The 25680-nt window shown below is 41.2% G+C and overlaps 1 protein-coding gene across 1 annotated transcript in view; it reads right to left on the bottom strand.

The window, feature by feature from the left end:
• Positions 1-25680, bottom strand: part of ppp1r16b (protein phosphatase 1, regulatory subunit 16B) — a gene marked incomplete at its 3' end in the record, with an annotated part of 52594 nt that overhangs the window by 1946 nt on the left and 24968 nt on the right. The window contains exons 3-9 of the mRNA XM_079186706.1: positions 13567-13712; positions 11576-11679; positions 6257-6381; positions 1944-2069; positions 1776-1851; positions 1310-1439; positions 820-967 (exon numbers count right to left, since the gene is read on the bottom strand). Of these exons, the coding sequence (XP_079042832.1) occupies positions 820-967; positions 1310-1439; positions 1776-1851; positions 1944-2069; positions 6257-6381; positions 11576-11679; positions 13567-13712 (855 nt within the window). The remainder of the gene's footprint in view (positions 1-819; positions 968-1309; positions 1440-1775; positions 1852-1943; positions 2070-6256; positions 6382-11575; positions 11680-13566; positions 13713-25680) is intronic.

Below are 25680 nucleotides of genomic sequence, written 5' to 3'. Positions count from 1 at the left end.
TTGTTGTTGTCGAAAACTTATTTCAGGATTAGTTTTTCCATTAAGAAAGTTGGGTGATTTCCTTTGATCTTGTCCTCCAGTCCAGTCACTCTTATATTACTTCTCCTTAAGAAATGTTCAAGCAAGTGTCTAGCTTGGCGTGTAGCGTGGCGTTTTTAAATTGTAAAGCTGTGTGGAATGCTTGGAGCACTGTGACTCTGCCATCCACGTCAGTCAGAAAGGTTTCAATGCTGCGGTTTTCTCATCGCTTCCCCAATATTGGAGATGTCAATCAAACACAAAGTTTGCACTTGCTTTCTTTTCCCATTTGAAATATTAAGCCAACCAGGCTTTATATTTGTGATTGTTAAGCCAGCCCTCTGTAAAAACTTGCATATTACCATCGGCCATCAGTCCACAGTCCTACGCAGGACGTTGGACAATGTGACGTAGAAGCATAGAGGCTGCTCTGCGTAGGAGTGTGCGTTCAGTCGCATGCCATACTTCTTGCCTTGCTTTCGACAACATCAAGCTTGCTCTGGCCTGTGCTCTCTCACACCGTGAAAAACATTTTTGCTGCACTGGCAATTTATTTTTAGAAATTCTGAATTTCAAATTTCACAAAACAGAATAGGAGCAATAGTCTGGAAACACAAATATTTTTCCACACTTTTCTTTTTCCTCATACTTATTCAGAGCTGGAAATGACCACAATCAAAGTACATACTTTTCCTTACTGCGTAGGAACCTTGAGAGGAGGAATTCTCAAACGCTTCTTTTAAAACTGTGCCTAGGATTACAAGGAAACTGTAATAAATGATAAACAACCTGAAGACTCACATTAACCACCTGGTTATTCTCCTGATCAGACTCTTTCTCTTTTTCATCCTCCTCCTCTCTCCCTCCCCTCCACACGATGGCCTCGGTCTCGTACTCTTTACGGCACAAGTTGTGTCTGTCCGACAGGCTGGCTCGCCGCACCACTTTTCTGTGGACACATGGGGTTCCAGTGAGTTGTGCAATACTCGCATGTAGAGTTTACTTAAATGTTACACTTGAAGATTAAAAGAGGCGGCTGTGCACATCAAAAACACATTTACTAAACTGTACAGAAGGCAGACCCAAAAAAATCTGCACTGTACTGACAGCTCCCTGCAGTGACGAGGATTTCTCTCAAATTCAAACAGTCTTTTAAATTAAATTTAGTGGGAGCTATCAGTGCAGATCACAGATTTAATTTTTTTGTATAACTTGCCTCAATCTGCCGTAAATAAACATTGGTAAATACTCTGTAGTAGCACTAGTAACACCAGCAGGTGTCAGCACTTACCCACGACTGCCTGCACTGGACGTCCGCCTACACAGTGAGGTCTTGTGTTTGAGCTGCGATTTCATTATAATGTCATGTTTGTGTTTCAGGTCCAGCAGGATGGCTCTGAATTCCTCGTCCTCACACAGATCTTAAAATGTAGGAGGAGGAAGGACAGGAAATGTTTTATGAGTTTATGAGAAATGAGATTATAAAAAGAATTTGTTTAGTTAATTATTATCCTTAGTGATGCTACCAGTTCCTAACACCGACTGTTAACATATACTTAAGTTCATACACCCACTTTGTAAAACTTAATCATTTACCAACCAAAAATGCAAAAAAGAAGGTTTAGATTCACCTTAACAAGATCTAAATCAGCATTTAAGCAGAACAAACTGTAAACGAGACCATGCTGAGAGACGACATTTGTTTTCTTTACCCCCCCACCAGGTGTATTGATAAGAGTGTTGAGGTGTAAATATACCGATGGGGGTCTCATCTAGGAAGGTCTTGGCATTGAGACTGGCTCCATGAGACACCAACAGCTCCGCCACATGCATCTGAAACAACAACAATCGCAGCAAATTATGTTAATGGTTTTGGAAACCTCTATCTGTGCCAGCTTATCTGTTTCCTGTTATGTTGACCTCACCTGACCCCAGCATGCTGCAGCGTGGAGAGGCTGCCATCCATCGGAGTCTCTCAGGTCCATGCGAGCTCCGCCCTCCAGCAGCAGCTCTGCAGCCTGCACGTAGCCACTAGCTGCTGTGATGTGGAGCTGCAAGGGAAACAATGAAAACTAAGATTTGTCCAGTGCATGGGATTTGCTATAGATGTGCTCTGTGCATAAAATCCAGCGTGCATTTCACACTAAAGCCACAATTTAGATCAAATAAGAATATTGTAGTAATAACTCAAAAAAGACATTACACTATACCTGTAAAAATCGACATCAGATATTCACTTTCGTCCAAGTTTGAGGATGTGGATGCATCACTGGGCACCTTCAATCACTAATGTTTTGTCATATTATTTCCCTAACATTTAAAAAAAAAAAAAAAGCTCTGCCATCATTTCAAGATGATGAGTTGGAGATAAAAAACGGATCGTGCTGACCTGAGATAACCCGCTCTGCAGGTCAGAAACTCACTTGTATGAGGAAACACTCATAACAGGGGCAGAGCACAGAGAATCACTGCACACCTTTTTTAAATGCAGGACTGTTGTCACTAGCAGGACAGTCAGTACAAAGTTGTGTTATTCAGCCAAACATTGTTCAAACACTCAGTTCTGACAGTCAAAGACATTAAATATTCACATTTGAGAAGCTGGAATCAGGAATTGATTGATCAAAACGGCTGCCAAGTACTAAGTGAGAAACAAAGTAATTGTTTTAGCGCTACATCGTATATTTGACGAGGAGCTGTAAAAGCTGATATAAAATCTGTATGTATGCGATCTTGTCGAAATGATTGATGATGATTTTAACAACCTTAAAGCTCCTTTAAGGAGAAACGAAAGGAGAAAACCGTACAAGCTCAACATTTTGTGTTTCTTAAATGCCATGAACCCTATGCTTGAATGCTCTGGGTATTTAAACATGTTGATGTACAGTATGTTTAGAGGTTTTTGTTTGGGGTATTCAATGGACATTTTCTTTTGTCTCGCCTTCAAATCCCCGTGAGTCTGTCTGAGAAACGCACACAGGTATAAAACGAAGCCATCGCCAGCCTTCATCGCATCTGTTGCCTGATTATTTCTCAAGCAGGGTAATTTGGTTGCTATGGTGCCAAATAACCTTAGACACTACTCAAACTAGTGAGAAGGAATCCATCTTGGTCTGACCAGAAACGAGTTTGAGCAACATGGTGACAACGTGAGCTCATACACACCGGAGTGTTGCTGAAGAGAGAGAGAGAGGAATGCACACAACAGAAGATCCAACATACCAATTACACAGCATTTTCTTTTCTTTTTTAACAAACTGAATCAATTCTAGTGCAAGGCGTTCTTTCTCTGTCACGTGTAGCACACCGCTACATGTATATAATGAGCAAACTGAACGTGCCTAAGTACCTTTTAAAAGCAGCTTTTTCTGTGGAAAACAAATCACAGCGTTTATAATACTTAGCATACTGAACATGTGCACCATTGTCCATGTTTTAAATCGCTTCTTTCTCCTCTCTAAAACCGCAAGCTTTTCACTCCATCGAGAATGGCAGTTTGGATCGGGTATAAACAAATATTTACACATACTGTATATACTATTGAGATATGTGGTGAACCGATATTGCCAACCCTAAAGTTTGAGTTTCCTCACACAATATCACCGGCAACCTGTCTGGGGTGTACCCTGCCTCTTGCCAAAAGTATGTTGTGGTAATCTCTCTCCGTCTTATCCGGTTTTTCTCCAATAGCCTAAAGACAGGTCGGTTAGGTGAAACTGTACATTTTAAACAGCTGGTAGATGTGATTGGGAGGCTGTTTATGTCTGTAACCTCCCTCAAAACGGACGAATTTGTATCATTTTGTACACGTTATTTTGTTACCTGTGAAAAAAGACGTTGCCAATAATTGTTCACATGACCTTAATGCAAGAAGTGGAATGACAGTTTAAGTTTGTGAATATTTGTTTAACTTCTTTAGATCATCTCTCAGATCCATTATTGTTCAGTTCTCATTTTTACTGTTTTTGATCATTTGGTTAGTACCTTGTGTTATTCACAGTGAGTCTCAGCAACATACTGTAGGTTGTACTTTCTCTCTCATTTGTTTGCATCACTTAAATTAAACTGAGACTGTAACTTCATGAATTTAATAAATCGTCTCCTGATCAACCCATTTGCAACCACAAGGGATGAAAGTCATTGCTCCTGCGCATCAAATCAAAAGGACACACAATGTATTTCGGTTGAAAACAAAGAGATTAACCTTACATAACTTCCTACCAGTTCCAGGTCTCTTGCTCTCTTTTTTTGGCAGAGATTTTAATAAGGCATGCTCTAGTTTGCCCCATCATGCCCGAATGAAGATTAACTGGACCCATAAAGCAAGGGGACACGCAGCTCAATGGGACAATCTGTAGTTAGACTTTAAAGCTTAACAGGGTTATTTTGGGCTACTACCATGTAATGTCCCCCGGCTATTTTCATCTAGTAATCCGTCACGTTGTTCCCCCAACGTAGATAAAATCCCTGCTACAAAACAAAGACTTCATCAAGGCATTTGACATCATACGCTCTTCTAAAAAAAATTACACTCGTGATTCTTCCACGAATGGAAGCACAGTTTGAAAACAGAAGAACGTGATGGACGCATTAATATCTTTTATTGCCTTACTGCTGTGGGTATCATGAATATATTTAGTCTAAATGTGTCCTCAGTCAGATGTGCATTTCTTATTAATAAACGAGTGCAAGCTTTTTGCTTGTTTATGGTGATGGTGGATTGTGTTTCAGCCAAGATTGTCCCAGTTGTAAGTCTATTTCCCATCCAATTTGATGTATTCAGCTTTTACTTTATGATTCTTGGTCCCTTGTCATCATGTGTTAGTGTATTTCCTTAAAGCTAGGCTTGGCAATTAACTTCACAGACACTTTTTGTTCCAATTCTCTTGACATCCCGACAGCAATCAATGAATCAAATGCTGATAATATGGCATCTGTGGCTGTTGTAGGACTGTTATGAGCCCGTCCAATCATTTCATTGAGCCCGTATGAAATGATTGGGTGGCCTACCTGCCCGTCTACCTACCAACCACGTAATGGTACGTGTTTTCTCACATGTGAATGAGACGTGAGCTTGGAGGATACGGTTAGTGATGACAATCTCTCTCTCATGGACTCGTCGTAGTACGTTTAAATGTTTTGGGGGAGTGGCTTTAGTAAGAGCCTCAAGGGAGCGATTTTCAGTTCAAACTCTCGCTTACTTAGCTGGTTTCTCCAAAGTTGTCTACTCCTGCTTTAACGCATACATATTCATCATTAAAGGTTTATTCTAATCTACCGTTAGGTAGCTTTTAAATTGTGACAGCAGGTGTATTCAGGGCTCACAAACAGATCCTTTTCATATCTGCAAAGTATTTAAAATCATATAGCTGCTTTTGCACTGAAGAAGACGATAATGAGTCTCCAAATGACTGATTAGCTTTAAAGGTTCTATTGCCTCATGAGCCAGCGTTGTAGAGCGCATAATCATTAGAAGGTGAATCTATAATAAAGATGCTCCTCTGAATATTGACACACCTTTTCCTTTTAGCTCTCAGTGCAGACCTGTCATGTCTGATCATTTGAAAAGAGTTCTTCAAACGCATGTCTGCAGAGATAGAGTTATTCTTATCTGTAGCTCTGTAGTGTTTGGTCTCGTATTGTTTACTGCTGCGAGTTAATGATCAATAATATCTACACAATTATATGTCTCAAACAACTTTAGGATTATGTCTCGTCTTATCGTTCATATTCAAATATCGGCTCGTCTAATAAACATGGTGTCAGTGCACTTGAACTGCATGAATCTACAGCAGTGTTGTCGTTATTTGTATTGTTGGTTGCTTTAATCTAACTGTTGAAATACAACACATGGTAAAATGTATGTATACTTATTGTACATGGTCCCCTACAAATAAAATATAGAAATTAAATCAATACACATATAATGCTAGTAATATTGTATAATATTAACTGCTACTTTGTACATGTGTATGCAGTATATATCTTCTATATACTTCTGTTACCCTGTCAGATGCAAAAACTCAACAAACTTTTATTCTACTTAATATTTAGTTTGATGTTTTGACATTTTCTTTATACCCTGGTCCTAAGAGAGGAGACATTTTGATTCAGCAATATTATATCTTATATCGTCAAACTGATGATAAACTTGAACTTTAAAAAAACCCATTTAGTCAGCTTGTTTTAAATTGAGATTGGTGGAGAAATGTCAAAACGAACGAGTACAAAGTCTTACCAGCGTGGCCCCCTGAGAGTCCTGTTGGTTAACCTCCTCTCCCTGTCTCAGCAGGTCCTGAACGTCTCCCATCATCCTCATCTCTGTTGATGCTCGTGTCTCGTTGATCATCTCCTGGGTGATGCCTGTCAATCAAAATACACAAGCAGAACCACAGCGTTAATCACAAGGCAGACTGTTTTTCCCCCCCGACAGCCTTGATATGAGACTGCGGCATGCTGACAGGGACAGTTCATCGCTGATCTGAGGCTCATGGAGGAACAGAGCGGCAACTCGGGTATAACGGAGCAGGGACACATAATCATAATGCTTGTACTGAAAGTTTGACAGCAACATCATTTTTAAAATTACACTGGAGGTTCTCTACAAGCAACGGGTCATGGGGTCCACAATAAAAGACTTCTCAGCAAGTATAGAAAATGTAAAGTTTTAATGGGAAAGCAGCAGATACAGACTTATGTGTGTTTGTTTGACTTATCGCAGTCACTAAACCAATGAGCCAAACTAAGACACGAGTCATTTATAACATCATAAATTAAAGAAAAAGTTAAAATAATGTTACTGGTTAACGTAAATGCATTTGCAGATAATTATTTCAATGTATTTAACTTTGTAAGATCGATACAGAGCTGCCTTCATTTCTTCAGTCTTTGAACCTTAAGTACCTGATAGAAATAAATTGACTGTTTCGTCTCAGTGGCAAACAGTATTTCTCTTTCATGCTGCCCTTCCTACCACCTTCTGCCAAAGAGTTTGATGGTGTTTGGCCCAGTTGAAGCTCAGGTGATTCTGTCTGTCACAGCCACTCTAAATTCCTGCTTTAATTCATTGCCTCACTGCCAGGTACGACTCAATTCTGTGACAGCCACACTTGACTTCTTCCCTCAAAGCTGAGCAGTAATGTGCCCGACTGTCCAGCACATTTAAAGAAATGTATAATGAAAACAGCCTGTCAGTCAGAACTGTGACGCTTATATTCTCACAGTGTGTGACTGAATATGTGAATTACTAAAAACACAATAAATGAAGTACTGAGGATGCAAATAAGATATTTTTAAAAAGAGACAACTATTTTAATTTATTTGTCACTTGAAAAAGTCCCTCAAGTGACAGCAGCTGGAAATAAAAGCTCAAATATGTTTGAATATTCACAGAGATTCGTCATTTAAAGATAAACCTTTGTTTTTGTGGAGCATGAAGGAGAATCAACAGAAGCTGGACACTTGTATTTGAAATAAAACGTGGATGTAGACAGGCATCTGTAGACTGTGCATATGTTATTGTCAGTATTTTCAGCCCTACGACCTTTCCTGTGACATACGAGTTATAAATTGAACCTGGGCGAGTGAAGCTGAATGCAAATCTATCCACTCAGCCAACATCCCAGCCTCCAGCCCGCCATTTTAAAGTCAACTTCCTGTTTCAGTGACACACTCGTGTTTTCAGCCACGGCCAAAACAGACATATGGGGATGACCAGTGATTCTGACAAATGGTGAGGAGGAAAATTGGTATTTCTCTCTGAATTCATGAGCAAAATCACAGCCCGAGGGTGTTTAAAGGAGCAGGAATCAGGACGACAGTCCCCTTCGTCTGAATGCATCCCTCCAGCTACTGTTTTCTTCTGTGTTCTTCTGTCAGCAAGCATCCGTCTCTCTGGTTTCTCTCATGTTTTGATTTAGCAACAGTGATGCCCTTCAGCTTAACAATGCCCCCAAAGGATCTAAAAGAATGTAGAATACAACAAACATTCCTCCTTGTCATACTATGACGAATGTAGTTAAGAAGTCATTATATCGTCACATAAATAAGAAAAGACTGAAGACTGATTCCAGGGCCAAGAACATTGTTTTTGTGAGCTAAACTTCAAGGATAACTGTGTCCTGCAATGACAACAATACTTGCATAGTTGTGGCTAAAAACACGACTAGAGACGCTACACTTAACGTCACCACTCCCCTCTGTATCTATTGACGAGTCACCAATGTAGGAGGTGTCGTAAAAAGATTGATTACAATCAAAATGTCCAAATTTATAATGTGCATTAACGGCTAAGATTTTAAGTCCTAAATGAGGCATGTTGTGCTACAGAGAAGGCAAAAACGGCAGAGAGAAATAAATCCAAATTGAATTAGGACAGCAACCAAAGATTATTTTGATTATGGATTAATCTGTTGATCATTGTATCCACTTTGAGCCAGATGTAATGTCTGCAAATGTCTTGTTTTGTCCGACCAGTCCAAAATGTTCAACATTCAATTAACTATAATATAAAACAGAGAAAAGCAGCAAACCTTCACATTCAAACAGTTGGAAGCAACGAATGTTTAGTATTTCTGCTCAACAAATTACTCAAACAATTAGTTGATCATTAAGTGATTTTAAAACAAAATCAACTCCTCTAAAAATGCAGAAACTTGTGGGTGACATCTTCAATGCTACGGCCATGTTCATCAACAGTCTAGTCTTAGGTTTGAATTAGAATGACATCAGCTGTGTGGTTTGACTGTTCTGCATCCCCACTTTAGTTCACCAGCTTCAATTCCGGCTAGACGTTTGCCCGTTATCACTGCGGCTCATCATAGATGAACTGTGCTCAACAGGGGAGGATCAAGAGAAAGTCAGATCAGTCGATGCAGTGTGTATGTGTGTGTGTGTGTGTGTGTGTATGTATGTATGTGTGTGTGTGTGTGTGCGTGTGCGTGTGCGTGTGCGTGTGCGTGTGCGTGTGCCCATCCCTGCAGCTTCTCTGGAGAGATAATTCTAATCCAGCAATTCAGTGCTGATAATGTTACGGGAGCAATTAGCAGCGGCGCGCTTCCTTTGATCAGCTTAATAATCATTCTTCTCACCTACTGTACCGCTATCTGCATTCTGCGGCTCCAGAGATCCCATTGTAAACTGAGAACCTCATTTTCGGCGGTCTCTGTTTTCCCTTTGCAAGCCCCCAGCCGCTCTCTTTTCCAGAATTGTCTATTGTCTATTTGCACTGTTAAAAAAGTAATTAACCCCACACTTGTTTACAAAGCAGCACTTATCATAAAAAGGCTTTTTCAGACCTTTAATTGTCTGAGGAAATATGACTGAGTACCCATGATGCCCTCCAGCAGCACCCTGCGTCCACACCGTTTCCTCCCGTTCACCACGCAGCAGCTCCACTGAAGCGTTTGTGATTTACTTTTATGCCGAGGGGCACCTTGACCGAGGAAAATTCCAGTATTTTTTTTTAACCTTCTCTTCTTTGCTACATTTACACACGCCAAATTGACAGCAACCCACAGCCAGGCGGACACATGTAAACAAACACTAGGTTGGTTAGCAGCAAGTTGCCCTGAAAGTAGATCTCTATACACAAAGGTTTAAATTTCTAATAGTAAGTGCTTCATTGGATGGCAATTTGTCTGAGAATATGGGGAGTAAACCCCAGGAACACATTAGAAAGACTGATGAAAGAAACGCTAAATCAGAGATTGAACTGAATTACAGAGACTGTCTACAGTTAGCTACTATAGCTAATCTTGGGGACTAGTTTCTGTGTTCATTTTTGGTCGGACTCAGAAACAAACGACTAATGTATAACTGAAGTCGGAATAAAGACAATTGTGAGAATAAGACCCAGATTGAACAAACCACACTTCAGCAGCCAACCTCTGCATTCACACTACAGCATTTCTCTACACCCGAAGCCCTCGCAGCCACAGATTTAGCGGCTTTGTTCTCCAAAATGTGTGTTCACACGTCTGCCTGTAGATGTAACTGTTTACCAGAAAACAAAAACATTGACAAGAGCTTCTGTTAAGACGGTTGAGTGTGATTCAACTCCAGTGTAAATAAAGCCGTCTGTCCCCCGACTCTCTCTGAGTCAGTCTTCATTCTTATCACACAGACACCGACTGAAATGCAAAACACTTCTCAAAACGCAGCGCGACTTTCCCCCTCTTCCCTCACTGATGCGACGTCTCCTTGAGCTCTCTCTCGCTCACGTCACACAGACACACTGTGCAGAGTGTGTTTGTTTACAGTGATACAGCATGAATATACACAGTATCCCAATCTGCATCCCGTCGCGAGTGAGAGAACTGTGAATACCTCAGAGCACCCCGAAGAGTCAATCCTGAATCTCTGCGGGACACTAAGTGCTTTCTGAGGTCACAAACCTGCTGCCATATTCCTCAACAATCTGTTCCCGTGGCTGACATACTTTGAACGCTGCCAGAAGCTACAGACACTCTTATCCCGCTGTTAAGGTTAAGGCGGCTTTGTACTTTGTTACAAGTAAGGACAGAGATTGGGGGTCAAAGAATATCAAATACACAGAATTGTGTAATATTAGCTAGACCCCTCCCACAAAGATCTATTAGCTACGTCAGCAACCGAGCTTTACTTTCAAAGGAGCACATCACTCACCAACAATATTAGCTTGTTGGTTACAAGTAAAGTGAAATAAAAAGCCAAAATTCACGACTAGCAAATCCCCCGTGTATTACTCCCCCACTGTAATGGTTACGATAGCAGCTCTGTCCTGCACTTATTGGATTTTGGGGAAGTTTACACTCCAGCGACCCCGGCACAACGTTACCCACCTAACTAGCTCTACACTGCAATGTGTTTTCTACAAGGAACTTTTTTTAAACATGTAGCCTTTGCCTTTTTTCAAAACAATATCATGTATGTGGCCAATAAGTGTATAATTAAGAGCGCTTTTCTATGACCCAGTTTGAAATATCAAAAATTCAGCTAGAGACTGCATTTTCAACCGACTCATGGAGCTAACACTAGCTTAATTAGCTAGCTACAGCTGATAAAACCTGCCAGTGACAAGAGGCAATGCTAGAAATGAGAGGCCTGCTTTTGTCTACCTCTTCTCTGAAATCAGGATCTATATATATATATTTAAAAAAAAGAAATCCACCACCGTTATCACTGTAATCTGCATTATAGGCTGAACGGTAACGGACAGCTTGAGTTTAGCAGAGATTGGATTCACATGCAGTTCTTTAAAAAAGTACATGTGGAAACCCTGGGCCTGTCTTACAGCAGTGTGACTCAGCTTCACACGAACTATAAAGGTTAAGAAGCCTGTAATGGTAAAATGATAGCGGTACAAGTTAGATCTAACTGGCATAATATTGAAGAAAGTGGACACAGCACACTCCCTCCAGGGGCAGAATAACTTTTCTACATTTTGTCATTTATTCAAACTGCAGACATTGTCGGTATGAAAAATGTGTTCATCAACTGGGAGCTACAGCTTAAAGATTCTGACCACGGACCCCCGATGCCTGCGGTCGCGCCACCTCTTTAAATATTGATGCTCTACCTCTGTTGGCCATAGCCGTCTCAATGATGTCCAGCGTTGGGTCGTCTTCACACAGGTCGTACGGCATGTTCCCGTCAGAGTTGACCGCCAGCAAATCCGCACCGCTGTTGGAGACGAGCAGATAAATGACTGGAATGTTAAATTGTATAAGTTAATAAAACAATGTGCATTTAACAGCTTTGTTTACAACAAATGTGCATTATCTGTGATCCAAATATACATATAAGTGTACATCATGTTTTTTTTATATATTAACAAGCTTTTGATGAAAAAAAACTAGATTACAGCTAAATATAATTTTTCAGATAACAGGTTTGTTTACATCGGCAATGCTTCTAAGGCCTCTATGTTATACTCTGATCAGTTGGGAGACCCAAGGCCTGCTGGAAAAAAAAAAGAAAAGCTGATCAATAACTCAAAGTCTTGGCGGAATAAATCTCAGTTCAAGCACTAATTGGTGATGCTAATTCAATTCTTTCAGTCCTGAACAAGTCGGCCAGCATTATTCAGCGTTTTTTAATCACTAATTTCCCCGTGGATAATGAGTCCGAGTGATGTAATGAGCGGACCGACAAGTCCTGTATGTCAACAGATGGCAGCAGTGTGGCTGAAATGTTGTGTGTGTGTGTGTGTGTGTGTGTTTCTAGTTATTGCATACCGGCAGAAACAATGGGAGTGTGTTCACATACTGTCAGCATCTGTGCGTGTCTCTTTGTGTGTGTGTGTGTGTGTGTGTGTGTGTGTGTGTGTGTGTGTGTGTGTGTGTGTACATGCTGTTATATCAGAGGACCTAATCAAATCCTAATGTTACAATGTGTATGTAACTCTATACAGAATGAGTTCCATATGTTCAGATGGGAATCTGTCAGAAGAAATAAATCAACAAGACACGAGGAAGTTTTTTAGCCCCCGGAAAATCTGGATCAGCATTATTGAATTATAAAAGACATTTACATAACAAAGACTGCTAATAACAACTTTGTTAATCATTACATGTCCTAGGGTCGGGAGACAATTAAATATTACCCTTTATTGACTGAGCAGATATGATTATATCACATTTTAGCAAAGTCTGCTGTCTAAATTAATGTCTCAGAGCAAATTGTAATTAAAACTGTATTGCATCAGATAAAAAAAAAGTCCAATTAATTGTACTGAACGTCAATTTGAATACATTATAAGCAGTTTTCATACATTTGCCATATCACTACATAAAATAATGGTTAAATAATAATGATTAACAGTATCTGCCTTCTCCAATAGGTCCTGTGCTTCTTTCAAACACCCGGTAATGCTTGAGGACAGCGTCATTTCCCCACCATTGTTTTTTAAATCATTTTATTTATTACAGCGCAATTCTTGCTACAGCTATTAGTGTGTGATCTTCTGGGCATTGCCTCTACTCTCTAGGTGCTCACTTCTGCTCCTCCAGGTTGCAGCTTATGTTGTTTTAGGAAGATAAACACCTAATTTCTCTTGCCCAGAACTTAATTAAATAAACTAATTCATAGTTTCCTACAAACTGCCTACAGTGGCTCACTGGGGACAGTGTTTTCATTCATTTCAGACTGAGGTGTGTGTGTGTGTGTGTGTGTGTGTGTACAGTTTTCCTTGGGAAAGCACTTAGCAAAAGGCAGTTAGCGCTGCCCACCATTCTGTCTGATGAGCAGCCACTGACGATTCGTCAGGCCGGTCAATACAAACTTTAATCTAACTTCAACTTCAGACTCTTCGGGGTAAAGTGTGCATCCAAGAGTTTAAATCAAACTAACTTCTGCTTGGGGAGTTTTGTTTTTCTTACCCATCAGCACCTGGTTGTGGCTGATGAGATTGTTTGATTTTACTTTTCTCAACTTCACAGCAAAAACTCAGATGTACTTTCTAGATGATGGTTCAAACCGGAGTCCTCATTTAATACTAAGTACTATTTATTTCACTTCCACTATAGAGCGCTGCAGGAAACCCTGGTGTAGCATATCTGCATGTCTTACTGTGCAATGAGCATCTTGACCAGTCCTGCGTGGCCACAGGTGGCGGCGGCGTGCAGCGGCGTCCACAGCTCGTTGTCCTGAGCGTTGACGCTGGCTCCTCGGCCCAGCAGGATCTTCACCATCTCCTCATAGTTATCTATACAACACTGTAGTGAAAAAGAAAGGGGGGGAAATAAATAATAAATTATATTGTTGGGGCTGTAATACTTGCCGGTATAATACCTCGGATTGAGTTAGATATGTGAGGAAGGTGGGAAAAAGAAGTAAGGAATTGATAAAGATTGATAAAAAGTGATATAAAGTGAACAAGAGATACAAAGGCAAGACAGAAAATAATAATAGCGTAACAGATACGAGTTAACACTTTGCAGCACATATCTGTTGTTTTTAACAAAATCATCAAGTAATGTGAAAACTCTGGCGACAGACATCCACAGTTTCCTCTTGTTTGGAGGAAATTGAAGTGCATTAGCGCTACATTTGATCATTTTCAGTCTGATGCAGCATATGATTCATACAGTGAGTAAGCTGTGTTGCATTTATGCAGCTGCACCTTAATCATCGCAGGAAATGGATGAAAAGAGACTAATTGACGCAAAGAGCACAAACAAACGACAAGTCCATCACAGAGTCAAACCCAATCCCGGCAAAAGTCCGTTATAGCATATTGCAGAGTGCAAAACTGGGAACACATTAAGCCAATTTGAACACATCTCAGCTATTGTGTGGGTTGTTCCCTGGATCTGTGACAGAGGCTGCAAATGCACCCATAACACACACACCCATCCACAGAGACAGGGACAGAGAGTATTTTCCTCGTTAAACCTGGGTGTGATTATAGGGTGGGGTGGAAGGAGAATTTTTCCGTGTAAACTATCCTCCAATCTAGCTGCTGTCAGCAACAGCAGTTTTCTCCATCAGAGCTAATTGGTGCGAGTGCGTCAGTGCTGCGCCGCTGAACAAAGACAAACGAGAAGACAAGTGAGAAAAACAACAGAGAGAGAGAGAGAGAGAGAGAGAGTGCAAGGAGCAGACATGTAGTCAAAAAATGGGATTACTTTGTCACAGCGGGAGGGTCAGAAATAATCAGCAAACTGAAGGATTCAGAGCAAAAGTCTTGTTTTCAGTGTGAACGGGGCACATCAGCATGAGCCAATGCTATTATGTGTGCTGGTAAAGTTGTGGGTTTGAATCTGATCTATCAAATGTTATGTTGGGACCCTGTATGTACAGCACATCAAAGAAAAAACGTCATTAAAATCCTTCTTTGTTTCCAGAAACAGCTGCATGTTTTGGGGGGTTTTTTTCTACCTAAGAGCTCATTCACTTTCGTGAGAAGCCACTGGAGTGTTGTCAGTTCTCGACTCTGTGCTTTGAAATGAAAATGAGTCATCTGTCGCGATGAAATGCTAAATCTGCTGACTGCGGTTAATCCCTTTATGATTCCACCCACTGAAAGATTTAAACAAAGTGAGGAAATGGGGGGAAAAACGGTCGGTGACAAACAAACAAAATGGAGAAAACCAAAAGAAAAGAACCAAATAAATCCATCCATTTTATAAACCACTTAAGTCACCCGCCAAATGATTCCTTTAATGCAAACATTAGAGCCTCTGGAACGTTTCTGAAATTATAGGACAGAGTCTTCTTGACAGGCCTGAAAAAGCTCAGGATTAGACTGAACATCTAACGAGACCTGGTTCAGTCAGCAGCCAATGTGGATACCTTATCTTTCATTTTCCCTTTGGGGATTGATAAAAGTTTTTGTAGAAAAAAAAAAATAGGGGGGAAATTCTGGGGGAAATTGGTGGTGTCATTCATCATTCCGTGTCTTCAGGTTCCTTACGTACACAAAGAAGGCGACGCAAGTAGAAACATTGAACTTATCTGTATGCCAGATGGCCAGTACGCCACTGCTAGCTAGCGAACATGCAGGCTGTGGTGTTATTGAGCAGCACAAACACTGATGCTATGTGATCTAGTTTTTATATAGTGTTAGGGCTGACGTTATGCTAAGAATATGTTAAGAAATCGCAATAAGATCATATTGTGGGCTTGGTATCATGTCGTCGTATTGTGGGCCCTCTGGTGATTGCCACCCCTACATTGTTCCATTAAAAGTACATTCCTTACACTACATCTTTAAGTATTTCACCACACTGCACGAGCTCACCATGGAAACCTTGAGAAGCTGAGGTGCGCAGAGGAGAGTGTTTTTATGGATTTACATAGAGGATGAGCTGAAGTGCAAACTCTAGAGGTTTCTAGTATCTGAGAGAAAGAGCGAGAGCAAGTCACAGTACGACAGCTAGAGAGGTACAAACGTTACTATAAAGAAACAGGGTGGAGATGTCAAGAAAGAGAAGGGGAAGCAGATTAGAAGATATACAAAAGTCAGTTTTGAAAATGCAAACAGCAGCAGCAGATTCTTTCCTTCAGCATCCTATTGACATCAACAGGCTAACAGCACCAGTAACAGAAAATGAATGAGCAGAAAAGGATTTACATTGTTTTCCGCACACAACACAGCAGTTAAATATGCTAGCACATATTAGATGTGACACTTCTGACAATAAATGTCCTTGTAGTAATGAGTGTGGAGTGGTTAGATTAATCCAGACAGGAAGAACTGAGCACAGAAGCTGTTATTGCGTGACAAGGCGAGCAGATGTGACTGCGGGATGATTTAATGGCTGAGAGCGTCACCTTTGGTACCGCGTACATCCCTGCTGGCTTAAAAACAAAACCTCAATCTGTCTTCTCAGTCACCTGTGCTCCATCTCTGTCTCTGCCTGCCTGCCGCCTGAAAAAACAAATCTTAACCTGAGTGCTTAAACAACAATACAAAAAAAAAGACCACCTTGACGTGAGGGGAAAACGAGTTGTGTGTATTCACAGGAGTTTTCTAGCACCGACTGCCAAGGCTACGCAGATAAGGCGGCTCTGACAGGAGTGTGTGTGTGTGTGTGTGTGTGTGTGTGTGTGGGGTACATAAATTATTATACAACACAAGAGAGGAAATGAAATTACTTCACAGATGCAGAGGACAGATAGCAGGAAGGCAAATAAGAGGTGAAAAGATGCGTAGACAACATAAAGGCTGACTGACTGGAAACACTACTGGTTGACAAACATCCTGTGACGGCGTTTTCGTCACGGTGGAAAGAATATTGTAATGATAGCACATTTAAGGCCTTTTTACGCTCTTTTTCACACGAGAATTGTTATGCTTTTCTTTTACATTATTGAAATCTAACTGACCACTGAAAGACAATCCATATTCAGCTACAGAAGCTACCGTTTATGAAGACGATGTGTCCTAAAGAAAGAAAGTCTGACTTGAGGGTCATTTCAGTGTCAGGATTTGTGTCACAAGTAGAAAACAACGGAAAATTGCATCTGGGCATTACGTGGCCTGGTTACACACCTCTAAATCACTGCCCATGTCTCACATTTCAAAATAGGTCTGGTGCTGACAGCTGCTTCACTGGTTGGAAAAACAAGCAACCAAATCAGACATTTGCAGGCAGGAAGATTTATAGTTTCAGACAGAAAAATTGGTGAAGCGTGAATGAGATCAAGCTAAAGAGCTTGATGAAAACCTAAACGAAAAAATCGGCGTATTTCTTTATATGTGAAAAAAAAACGTAACCTTTGAAAGAAGATAGGACAAATAAATATAAGCAAGAAGGCCTTGCTCGGCAGGGTTTTTTGTCCTGTGAAAGCCTTACTTGGTCTGGTATGACCACTTCCTTTTGAACGTTAGTTTGCTTTAGATACTAACTGACACTACTGAGTCAGAGAGTAGAGTAAACAAATAGCTACGTGATGCTAAAAGACTTCAGTCAGCATGAAAAAAAAAAAGGAAAAGAAGAAAGACATGAAGACTCCAGTATGAAGATCCTGGTCCCAGTCAGTGGACGAAGTTCACTTCGAGGTTTCTGAATCTTTTCGGAATCAATCTGCGCCAGACTTGATGTGAAAGGTTTGTGTGCATAAAAATCACAGCTATAAATTGAGCTGGCCGTTACTGTCAGTGATGCTCATCTGAGGAAGACGAGAGACAGACTGAGAGAGAAACCGTCAGTAAGATCTTCCTCTAAAGCTCCCAAAAGCAGAAGTTGTACTGGTTTATTTGTGTCAACTACTTCCGGTGTCACTAATGTCAAAAGAGCACCAGGCACAACACATTTAAAAAGGAAAAGACGAGCGAACATGAGTCACAAATTTCCTATTTGAGCAAGTGCGTATCAGTGTGTGTGTGTGTGTGTGTGTCTGAAGGCATTACATTCTTCCTCGTGTTACACCAAAATGGTCATTCAGAGAGCAAGTTATGGATTTCATTTTCTGTCTTGAGTCTGGTAATTGGCAAGCCTGGAGATGTAATTCAGGGTGAATTAGCATTCAGCAGCCTCATAAAACTGACAGGAACAAGACTCTTAAGCGACATAAAAGCATGTCAAAGACACTGATGGATTAGCGTCTACATCTCCATCCTGCAGCAGCAGCTTGACAGATGTCAACAAGAGACTGCAACCTACACACCAGCCAAACAACTAGACTAATCTCCTAACCTCCTTCTGAATAAACCCACATACTTCAGCCCACCTGCTAGCTGACTAAGCTAATCTCTTAGCTTTTCACTCAAAAACAAACAAAAGAAATCAAACATATTCACACATACGCGCACTGACAAGCTAACTAGCCTCTAAACTAAGCTCCCAGCCTTCCCACGTAGATCCCACCCGTCTTCTCTTGCCAACAAAGACATAATGTGCCTTTCATGAAAACTATTCACACAAGGATGGGAGTGTGGCTCTGACAAAGGCTCGGATTATGTGGCTGGAAAACAACAGCAACAGTCTTGCTGGGATGCTTCAGTGGGCTGACGGGACGGCGGTCTGGGTTGAGGAGCAAAATGACGAGGGAATAACACTGTGATTGATAATTTTGTCAGGGCTCGCACCACGAGGGCCGGTCCTGAATGAAAAAACTGAGGTTAAATGAGCAAGACCACGTGGCTGAGACTGCAGGAGGTTAAAGGATAAAAAGGCTTTAAAATTTACCAGGCATGATGGGACTCATGCAAATCATGAGGAGGGAAGGAGGTCTGTGTGCAGGAGTGTTGAGAATTTAGAAAGGGCTAAATTAAAGGAATCCGGGCTGTGACGAGCAGGTGGGACATCAGTCAGAGTACAGTGGATGATTTCTGGGCTCAGTTTTAGCTTAAACCACTGTTGCATGCCATTAACTGACTTTTTCGGTCACTCTCCTTTACCTATGGACTTATGGGACACTTAAATCAACGTCTGAAAAATAACTGAACACAATAACAACAGGAGACTAAATAAAGGGTTATTACTGAATCCGGGGTGCTGTGTACAAGAACATGGTGCTGAAAGGCCGGTAGACTGAGTTTAAGGTCCTCAAAGTCTGAAGTGACGAAGAGCTGAATGTCTGATGAAAAGTCTGGGACCACACAGGAATGCAGCCTGATAACTTCACATCTCAAATCTTGCATCATTAGAGCACAAGTTAAAAGCCCGCCTCCATCATCTCCGCATAAATATTTGAGTGGCTGAATCACTGAAGTAAAATGTTTTTTTAAATGCGACTCCGGCAGTCTGTTGATGTTCTGGGTCATCGTGCCTGAAGCACAACACAAGACTTCAGAGCTCAGATAACAGCGGTGACTCAACCAGAGATGGGACAACATGAGTCGGGTGTGTTTGAAAGCATCGGCTGGCCAGGATACCATCTCCCCTCCACCTCGAAGGGTGTTCAGACCGAAAAATAACAGTGACGAACGAGGCGGCGTGGTTCGGAGTGTTACTACCGACACAGGTGAGGAAAAAGAAAGACGATCGAGGAAGCTTAAACTCTCCTGCTATATACGGTGCAGCCTGTTTAAATCTCCCAGAGTCATGAATCAGCCCACATCGGGCCTCACAGCAGAGGATAGCCCTGCTGACTTACTCTGTTGTGATCGTGCTCCGTAGCGAAGTCAACCAAGGCCATCACGTGACCATCTCCCTCAAAGCAAAGTCATGTTTGAGCGGCTCAACAGGTGTTTCTGTGCTGGTTGTTAGAGAAAAAAGTGCTGGTTTTAGAAGCACATATTTTGCTGCTATTATTATAGCAGTAGTCCTATTTCTATTATAATTTCTGCTATTATCATCATTATCCTATTATATTCACTGCTAATATTATTTTTTATTAGTCCTATTATAGCTTTTGTGCTATTATTGTTGTTGCTGTCTGTCTCTCCCTCTTACTCTCCCTCTGTCTCTCTCTCTCTGTCTGTCTCTCTCAAAAACAATCAAGTCGAGACAGATGGACGCCCTCCCAGAGCCTCGTTCTGCCTCAGGTTTCTACCCTTTAAAGGGTTTCTTTTTTTCTTGCCACCCAGTGCTTGCTCATGAGGGAATGTTGGGTCTCTGTAAATCATACGGTACAGTCTAGACCTGCTGTCTATGAAAAGTGTCTCGAGATTATTTAACTTAAATTATTTGAATAAATAAATCAAACTGAAAATAAAAGCTCACCACTAGCAAACCTATTTGCAGCGGAGGTAATGGAGCTTTTTTTTATCCGTGCTATTCTTCGATAAAAATTAAATTAAATATTGCAGGGAAGAACAGTAGAATGAAAAACAGTAAGTCAGATCAAGAGCTGTGGGTCTACAGGGTTTTGTGCAGACAAGCACATGTCCATCAAAATAAACACGGCCTTTTACCTTCACTGTAATGAATTGCTGTAAATTAACGTAGATTTAAAACAGTATCTTACAGTATTTCATAATAACAGTAACATACGGTTAAATGTTCATCCCTCGCATCTAAATTAACAGTTAATGCCGTCAATTAACAATAACAGCAGACTACTGTAGTTTATCAGCGTGATACAGTATTTTTTGTGGTGGAAATACGCTTCTCTACAAGTTCAGTCAATTTTTATTATTCAAACTGCTCATTGCCTACAAGTCATTTTTGAGTGACAAGACGTGACCGACAGCTTCAGTTCATCCTCCACAGCCATGTGGAGATCAACTGAGGAGCCGAGGTAACGTTAGCTTATCACCCTAAATTCAAAGTCTCCAGTTTTGTTTTGTCTTCATGGTTATTGAACTGTTAACATCTCAGATAATGTTTCACTTGGTCTGTTTCGTTACATGAGGATGCTTATATTAGTGGAGTCATAGGACTTTCCAGACGTTCAGAACATTGTGTTTCTAAATTCTTTATTTAGTTTGATTACAGTCACTCGTCATCAGAGATTGAGGATACCAGCCAGACGCTGCAGTCAAGTCCTCTTTCAAGGTGTTCTCTCTCTTTATATTGTTTTCATTCAAGTGTGAGTTCATGCAGTTCAAATTAACTATAAATGTGTAAAAGACTGGTTAACAAGCCAGACTGCGATGCAGTTCTATTACACTGTTCTTGATACTATTTTAATTCAGTTGAAGAGGTGCAAGACCAAGAACACCAGCAAACTCCCAGCAGACAGCTGCAGGACATGAGAAAAGCCCAACTGGACTCTCAAAAAACAAGTCGACGAGCCGGCGTCAGAAATTGCTGCCTTGAAGGAGCAGATGGCCGCCAAGGAGTTCTGCACAACTATTGTGAAGTTCACAAATGCATGCACTCCAGTACGACAGGGACTTGTCAACATGAGGTTCAGAAAGAACTGGGTGAAGGAGGCGGATCATGGCAAATTTGCCTTGGACGAAAAGAATGTGATGAACTTGGACGCAAAGTTGGAAAAGTCGTTGCTTGTAAGAGAGAAGGAGAATGTCACTGCGCTCAAAACTCAGCAAGAGGACTTTGACAAGAAGGTGAGGCAGCTCGTCCTGGACCTGCAGAGCTACACCAAGGAGAAAGAGAGCGAGCTCATCCGGAGCGAGGCGGAGTGGAAAATAAAACTCGCGGCTCTGGAAGATCGGATGAGATGCGAGCTCGTTGCAAAGGAGGAGAGCTTCCAGAGAGAGCAGGAGCTGCAGAGAAGGAGCAGAGTGCTGGAGGAGGAGTGGTGCAACCAAATGGAGGAAGAGATCAAGCTCCTGACTCAGCAAAACGCTGACCTCCAGGTAATTAACCTCAGTCCTCAGGAGCTCGCCCAAAAAACTGTCAAGGAGAAGGCGCAGTTTAAAAAAAGGAGGAGAAGAAGGCAAAGAAGGAGGCGGAAAAGACACTGAAGAAGGACAGGAAGGAGGAGGAGGAGAGGGAAAAGAAAGAGAAGAAGGAGAGAGAGAAGAGAGAAAAGGAGGAATTGAAAAGACAAAAGAAAGAAAAGGAGTTGAGGGAGAAGAAAGAAGGAGAGGAAGTAGAAGAGAGAGAAGCAACATCCTTTCTCTGCTCCTCACCCATCCCCAACCTCCCTCCTACCAGACACCCCCCACCACCACACACACACAAACAAAATAAAAAATAACTAAACAATACTTTTCTATTATCTGTATATTTGACTGAAATCTTGAGTCAAGGTAGCCCGTTTTAATCGATGCTAACTTTGAATCCATGATTGAATGTTCAAACACTATTTCACTGAATAAACACAGATGTATCCTGGCTGTGAATTACTCTTCTCATTTTAACAGCAGTTAGAACATTTATTAGTTAATGCATCTTATCAATGGATTCGGATTTGTATCAACATTCACTGAAACAGCCCCTACATCACCTCTACACCTCTAAGAGCTGGAGGCGGGGTGTTACCCGACATGCACACCATGTCTCTAATGTATTTTTTTTATTTTTAAAGCAAATCTATAGAAAACAAATTGATTACATTACATCACATTAAAGTTCAGCTGGCTATGGTGTGGCAACTTTACCCTCAGTGAACATTTTACATTTAAACCAATATGTAATATTAAATATCAAACTGAAGTGACATTGAGACATTTCAGTAATGTGTTAGTAATGTTACTTAAGCTGCTACCAACTCTTCTCCAACCAATCTGGTGTAAGTTAGGAATGTAGGTGAACACTGGAATTACCAACATGCAAATTAATCTAACATTAGCACAAACACTTTAAACAGGGGGTGTCCAAACTGTTTTCAAAGAGATTTGATCATGTAAGGGCCAACAGTCCCTGCTGACATCATTTTAAACAATAACAGTTGCTTATAAATACACTGTTATTTAATAATTGTATTTTCAATGACACACACTGTCTGGTGGAAAACCCATCGCATGCCTTGATTCAAGTATCAATCTATTAAACAGTGTTTAACTATTACACTCATTCACATCATCTCACTGTGATCCAGCCAGCAAACTGTGGGAAATCATATGTTCTCTATCAGAACTGAAGCATATAGTTTGTCTCAATGGCTGACATAGTAAATATTGAAGTGTGTATATACATTAGGTGTGTTAGTGTGTGTGTGTGTGTGTGTGTGTGTGTGTGTGTGTGTAATCTGGCTCATACTGTTCCTCCGAAAGCCATCTATGGATTAATGTTTCCCATCAGTGAGGTGAGATCAACTCTAGATCGGTATGACATCTCATTTAGAGAAACATCTCCACCACTTCCCTTCATTTATCTCACTCTCTGCCATATGACGTGTGTGTGTGTGTCTGTGTGCGCATGGATGAATTTCCCCATGTGTGTTTCTGTCTGTATTGTGTCTTGCCTGCGTGTGAATGGCTGTATTTGTCAAATTACAGCAAGAGTGAAAAGGTCTCATCTTGAAGACAGTGTGCAGGCTGGACTGTCCAAATAGATCAGCGGCTACACACACACACACACACACACACACACACACACACACACACACACACACACACACACACACACACACACACACACACTCAAAGCTGAAAGGTCAATCCGACCTCTTGGCAGCGAACGGCCCACAGCGTTTAAAAACACCAGCCACACCAGTGGTGACTGATGGACTTCAATTTTCTCTTCCCCTTGTTCATTTCACTGCCTCCCAGCAGGAGCCAGAGTATTAGGCTTTGAGCAGCCGAGAGGGAAAGAGAGGCGGCTGTTTTAGCTGAAGCAGAGCGGAGAGAGAGGACATAAATTGTCAGAGGTGTACGACTGTAGAGAGAGGGGAGGGGAGGGGAGGGGAGGAGGAAAGAGGAGAGGAGAGGAGAGGAGAGGAGAGGAGAGGAGAGGAGAGGAGAGGAGAGGGGAGGAGAGGAGAGGCGCCAGAGGCAACAAATCTATTTGATCAATTAATTCGAATTCATGCTTTAGGAACATTTTTTTAAATTAAATTGAATGATTTTCAATTTAAAGTAAAGTTTGTAGCAACTAAAAGCAGCAACACAACTGATTAATTCCAGCATCTCAAACACCTGCTCAAAAAAAAAGAAAACAGCCGACTCATCTTCTCTTAATATCCCATACGAGAGGAATGCGAGGGCAAATGAGAACGCTGGAGCTGGGATTGCCGACTGCTGGTTGCTCTTCAGCTACAACAGCAACAGAGAGAGAGAGAGTTGTGTTAAAGCGAGAGTGTCGGCATTGCAACTACCTTTGTAGGGAATTTGAACAGAAATAAATCGAGCACGCTAACGCATATCCACTGTAATCTGGCATGAAGTTTGGCTAGGTCTGGCTGGTGTGAACAGACTCAAGGATCTGTTAAGTGCAGGGCTGGTTTCACAAAGATATTTTTAGACTGGTCTGTAGTGTTTAGGCCCGTCTTCTTTTTTGCTCTTAGATTCCATCATGATGACTCAGAACTAAGAGCCATGTCTCCATGTTAACAATATGTCTGCTGACCGGTGGCAAAATGACAAAAAAAAAGAAAGAAAGACAGCCCATAATTTGAGGTTTGCTAACATTTTAGTGGAACAAGTATCGAGAAGAGAAAAGGTTTTTCAGAGAGTTACCTGTTTGAGATATACAGCCGTTCATTCGTCCAAGGAAACTATCCTGAGCCTGACTGACTGAGTTAGCAGAAGTACTGCCGGTGCTGCCACATTAAGAAGACACAGTATCTCAGCCCTGCTGCAGCTCGTCACTGCACTGAGGCTTTGTATTGCTGGAACACTCTTTGCTGAATTCTAACAGTAAGATGTCTGTGTACACCGTTGGAATCTTCCAGAAGAACAACGTGTTCAGCAGGAGCAAAGAGAGCTGTGCAGTTTGATGCAGTTGAAAAATGTCTCTATTATCCAGAAATCATAGCGAAGCAGTCAGGCCCTAGAGTGCTTTGTGCTGAAGTCTGAATATTAGTCTGAGCTGAGCAAAAGTCAAAGACTACCTTTGAGAAAGCGGGATTTGATTTGATGGTTTGTACTTTGTTGTTTCACCCTATCTGGAGCGTTTGTACCCTGAAAAAGCAGGCGGTCTCTTGTACTGTTGTGACAGGAAATGGCTTCAAGACAGAGGAATGAAGGAAAACTCTTTCAAATAAAAAGACTGATTTGTGATTAAATGAGACATGTGATGATGTATTATTTACACAACTGAGCAGTTTTGATTGAAAGTGACTGGGAGCATTGGTTTGGATGAGGGGGAAGTTTTGATTATCATGCCAGTAAGAGCTCTAATTAGCAACGGAAAATGAGCCTAATCTCCTACATCCATTTCCTGCATCAAAATGGATTAATTTCCCTGAAAATACTGAACTCATTTCCTCACTATTAAAAATCATTTTTTACACCACTCTGCACAAGGCACTTTAATTGATACTGCTACAAACTAATCACACCAGGAAATTATTTAATTATATTTCAACAAGACTGAGATGGTAATGGAAAAGTTAGATTCGATTAATAAAAGTTTTAAAAGAGAGCAATCACAATGTTGCTCCACAGGGGCAAAACAAGGAATTATTTAAGAGGATGCATCGTGCACAAGGTCTCCCGAACATAACGGGCTGCATTACGTTTACTTCCTCTGACCCACGGGAAGCCAGCATACGCTCCAGTCACTTTATGACTCCCAATAAGTGGCTGTGGTTCGTTAATATATATCTAGATCATAAGTATATGAAGCCTGAATCAAAGTACGACCCTCTAACTGACCGCTCCACTGAAAAGGGTTTGCTGTAATTCTTGCTATAATATAGAAAGTTTCTGATTCATCATATAACAATCATTTGTTCTATTTTGAAAGATTATCTTTTGGGCACTTTCGCCCTTTATAT

The sequence above is a fragment of the Pholis gunnellus genome (assembly GCF_910591455.1).
Source record: "Pholis gunnellus genome assembly, chromosome: 3".
Taxonomy (NCBI): Eukaryota; Metazoa; Chordata; class Actinopteri; order Perciformes; family Pholidae; genus Pholis; species Pholis gunnellus.
The sequence above is the reverse complement of the archived record's forward strand: the minus strand, read 5'-3'. Positions and strand labels throughout refer to the sequence as shown.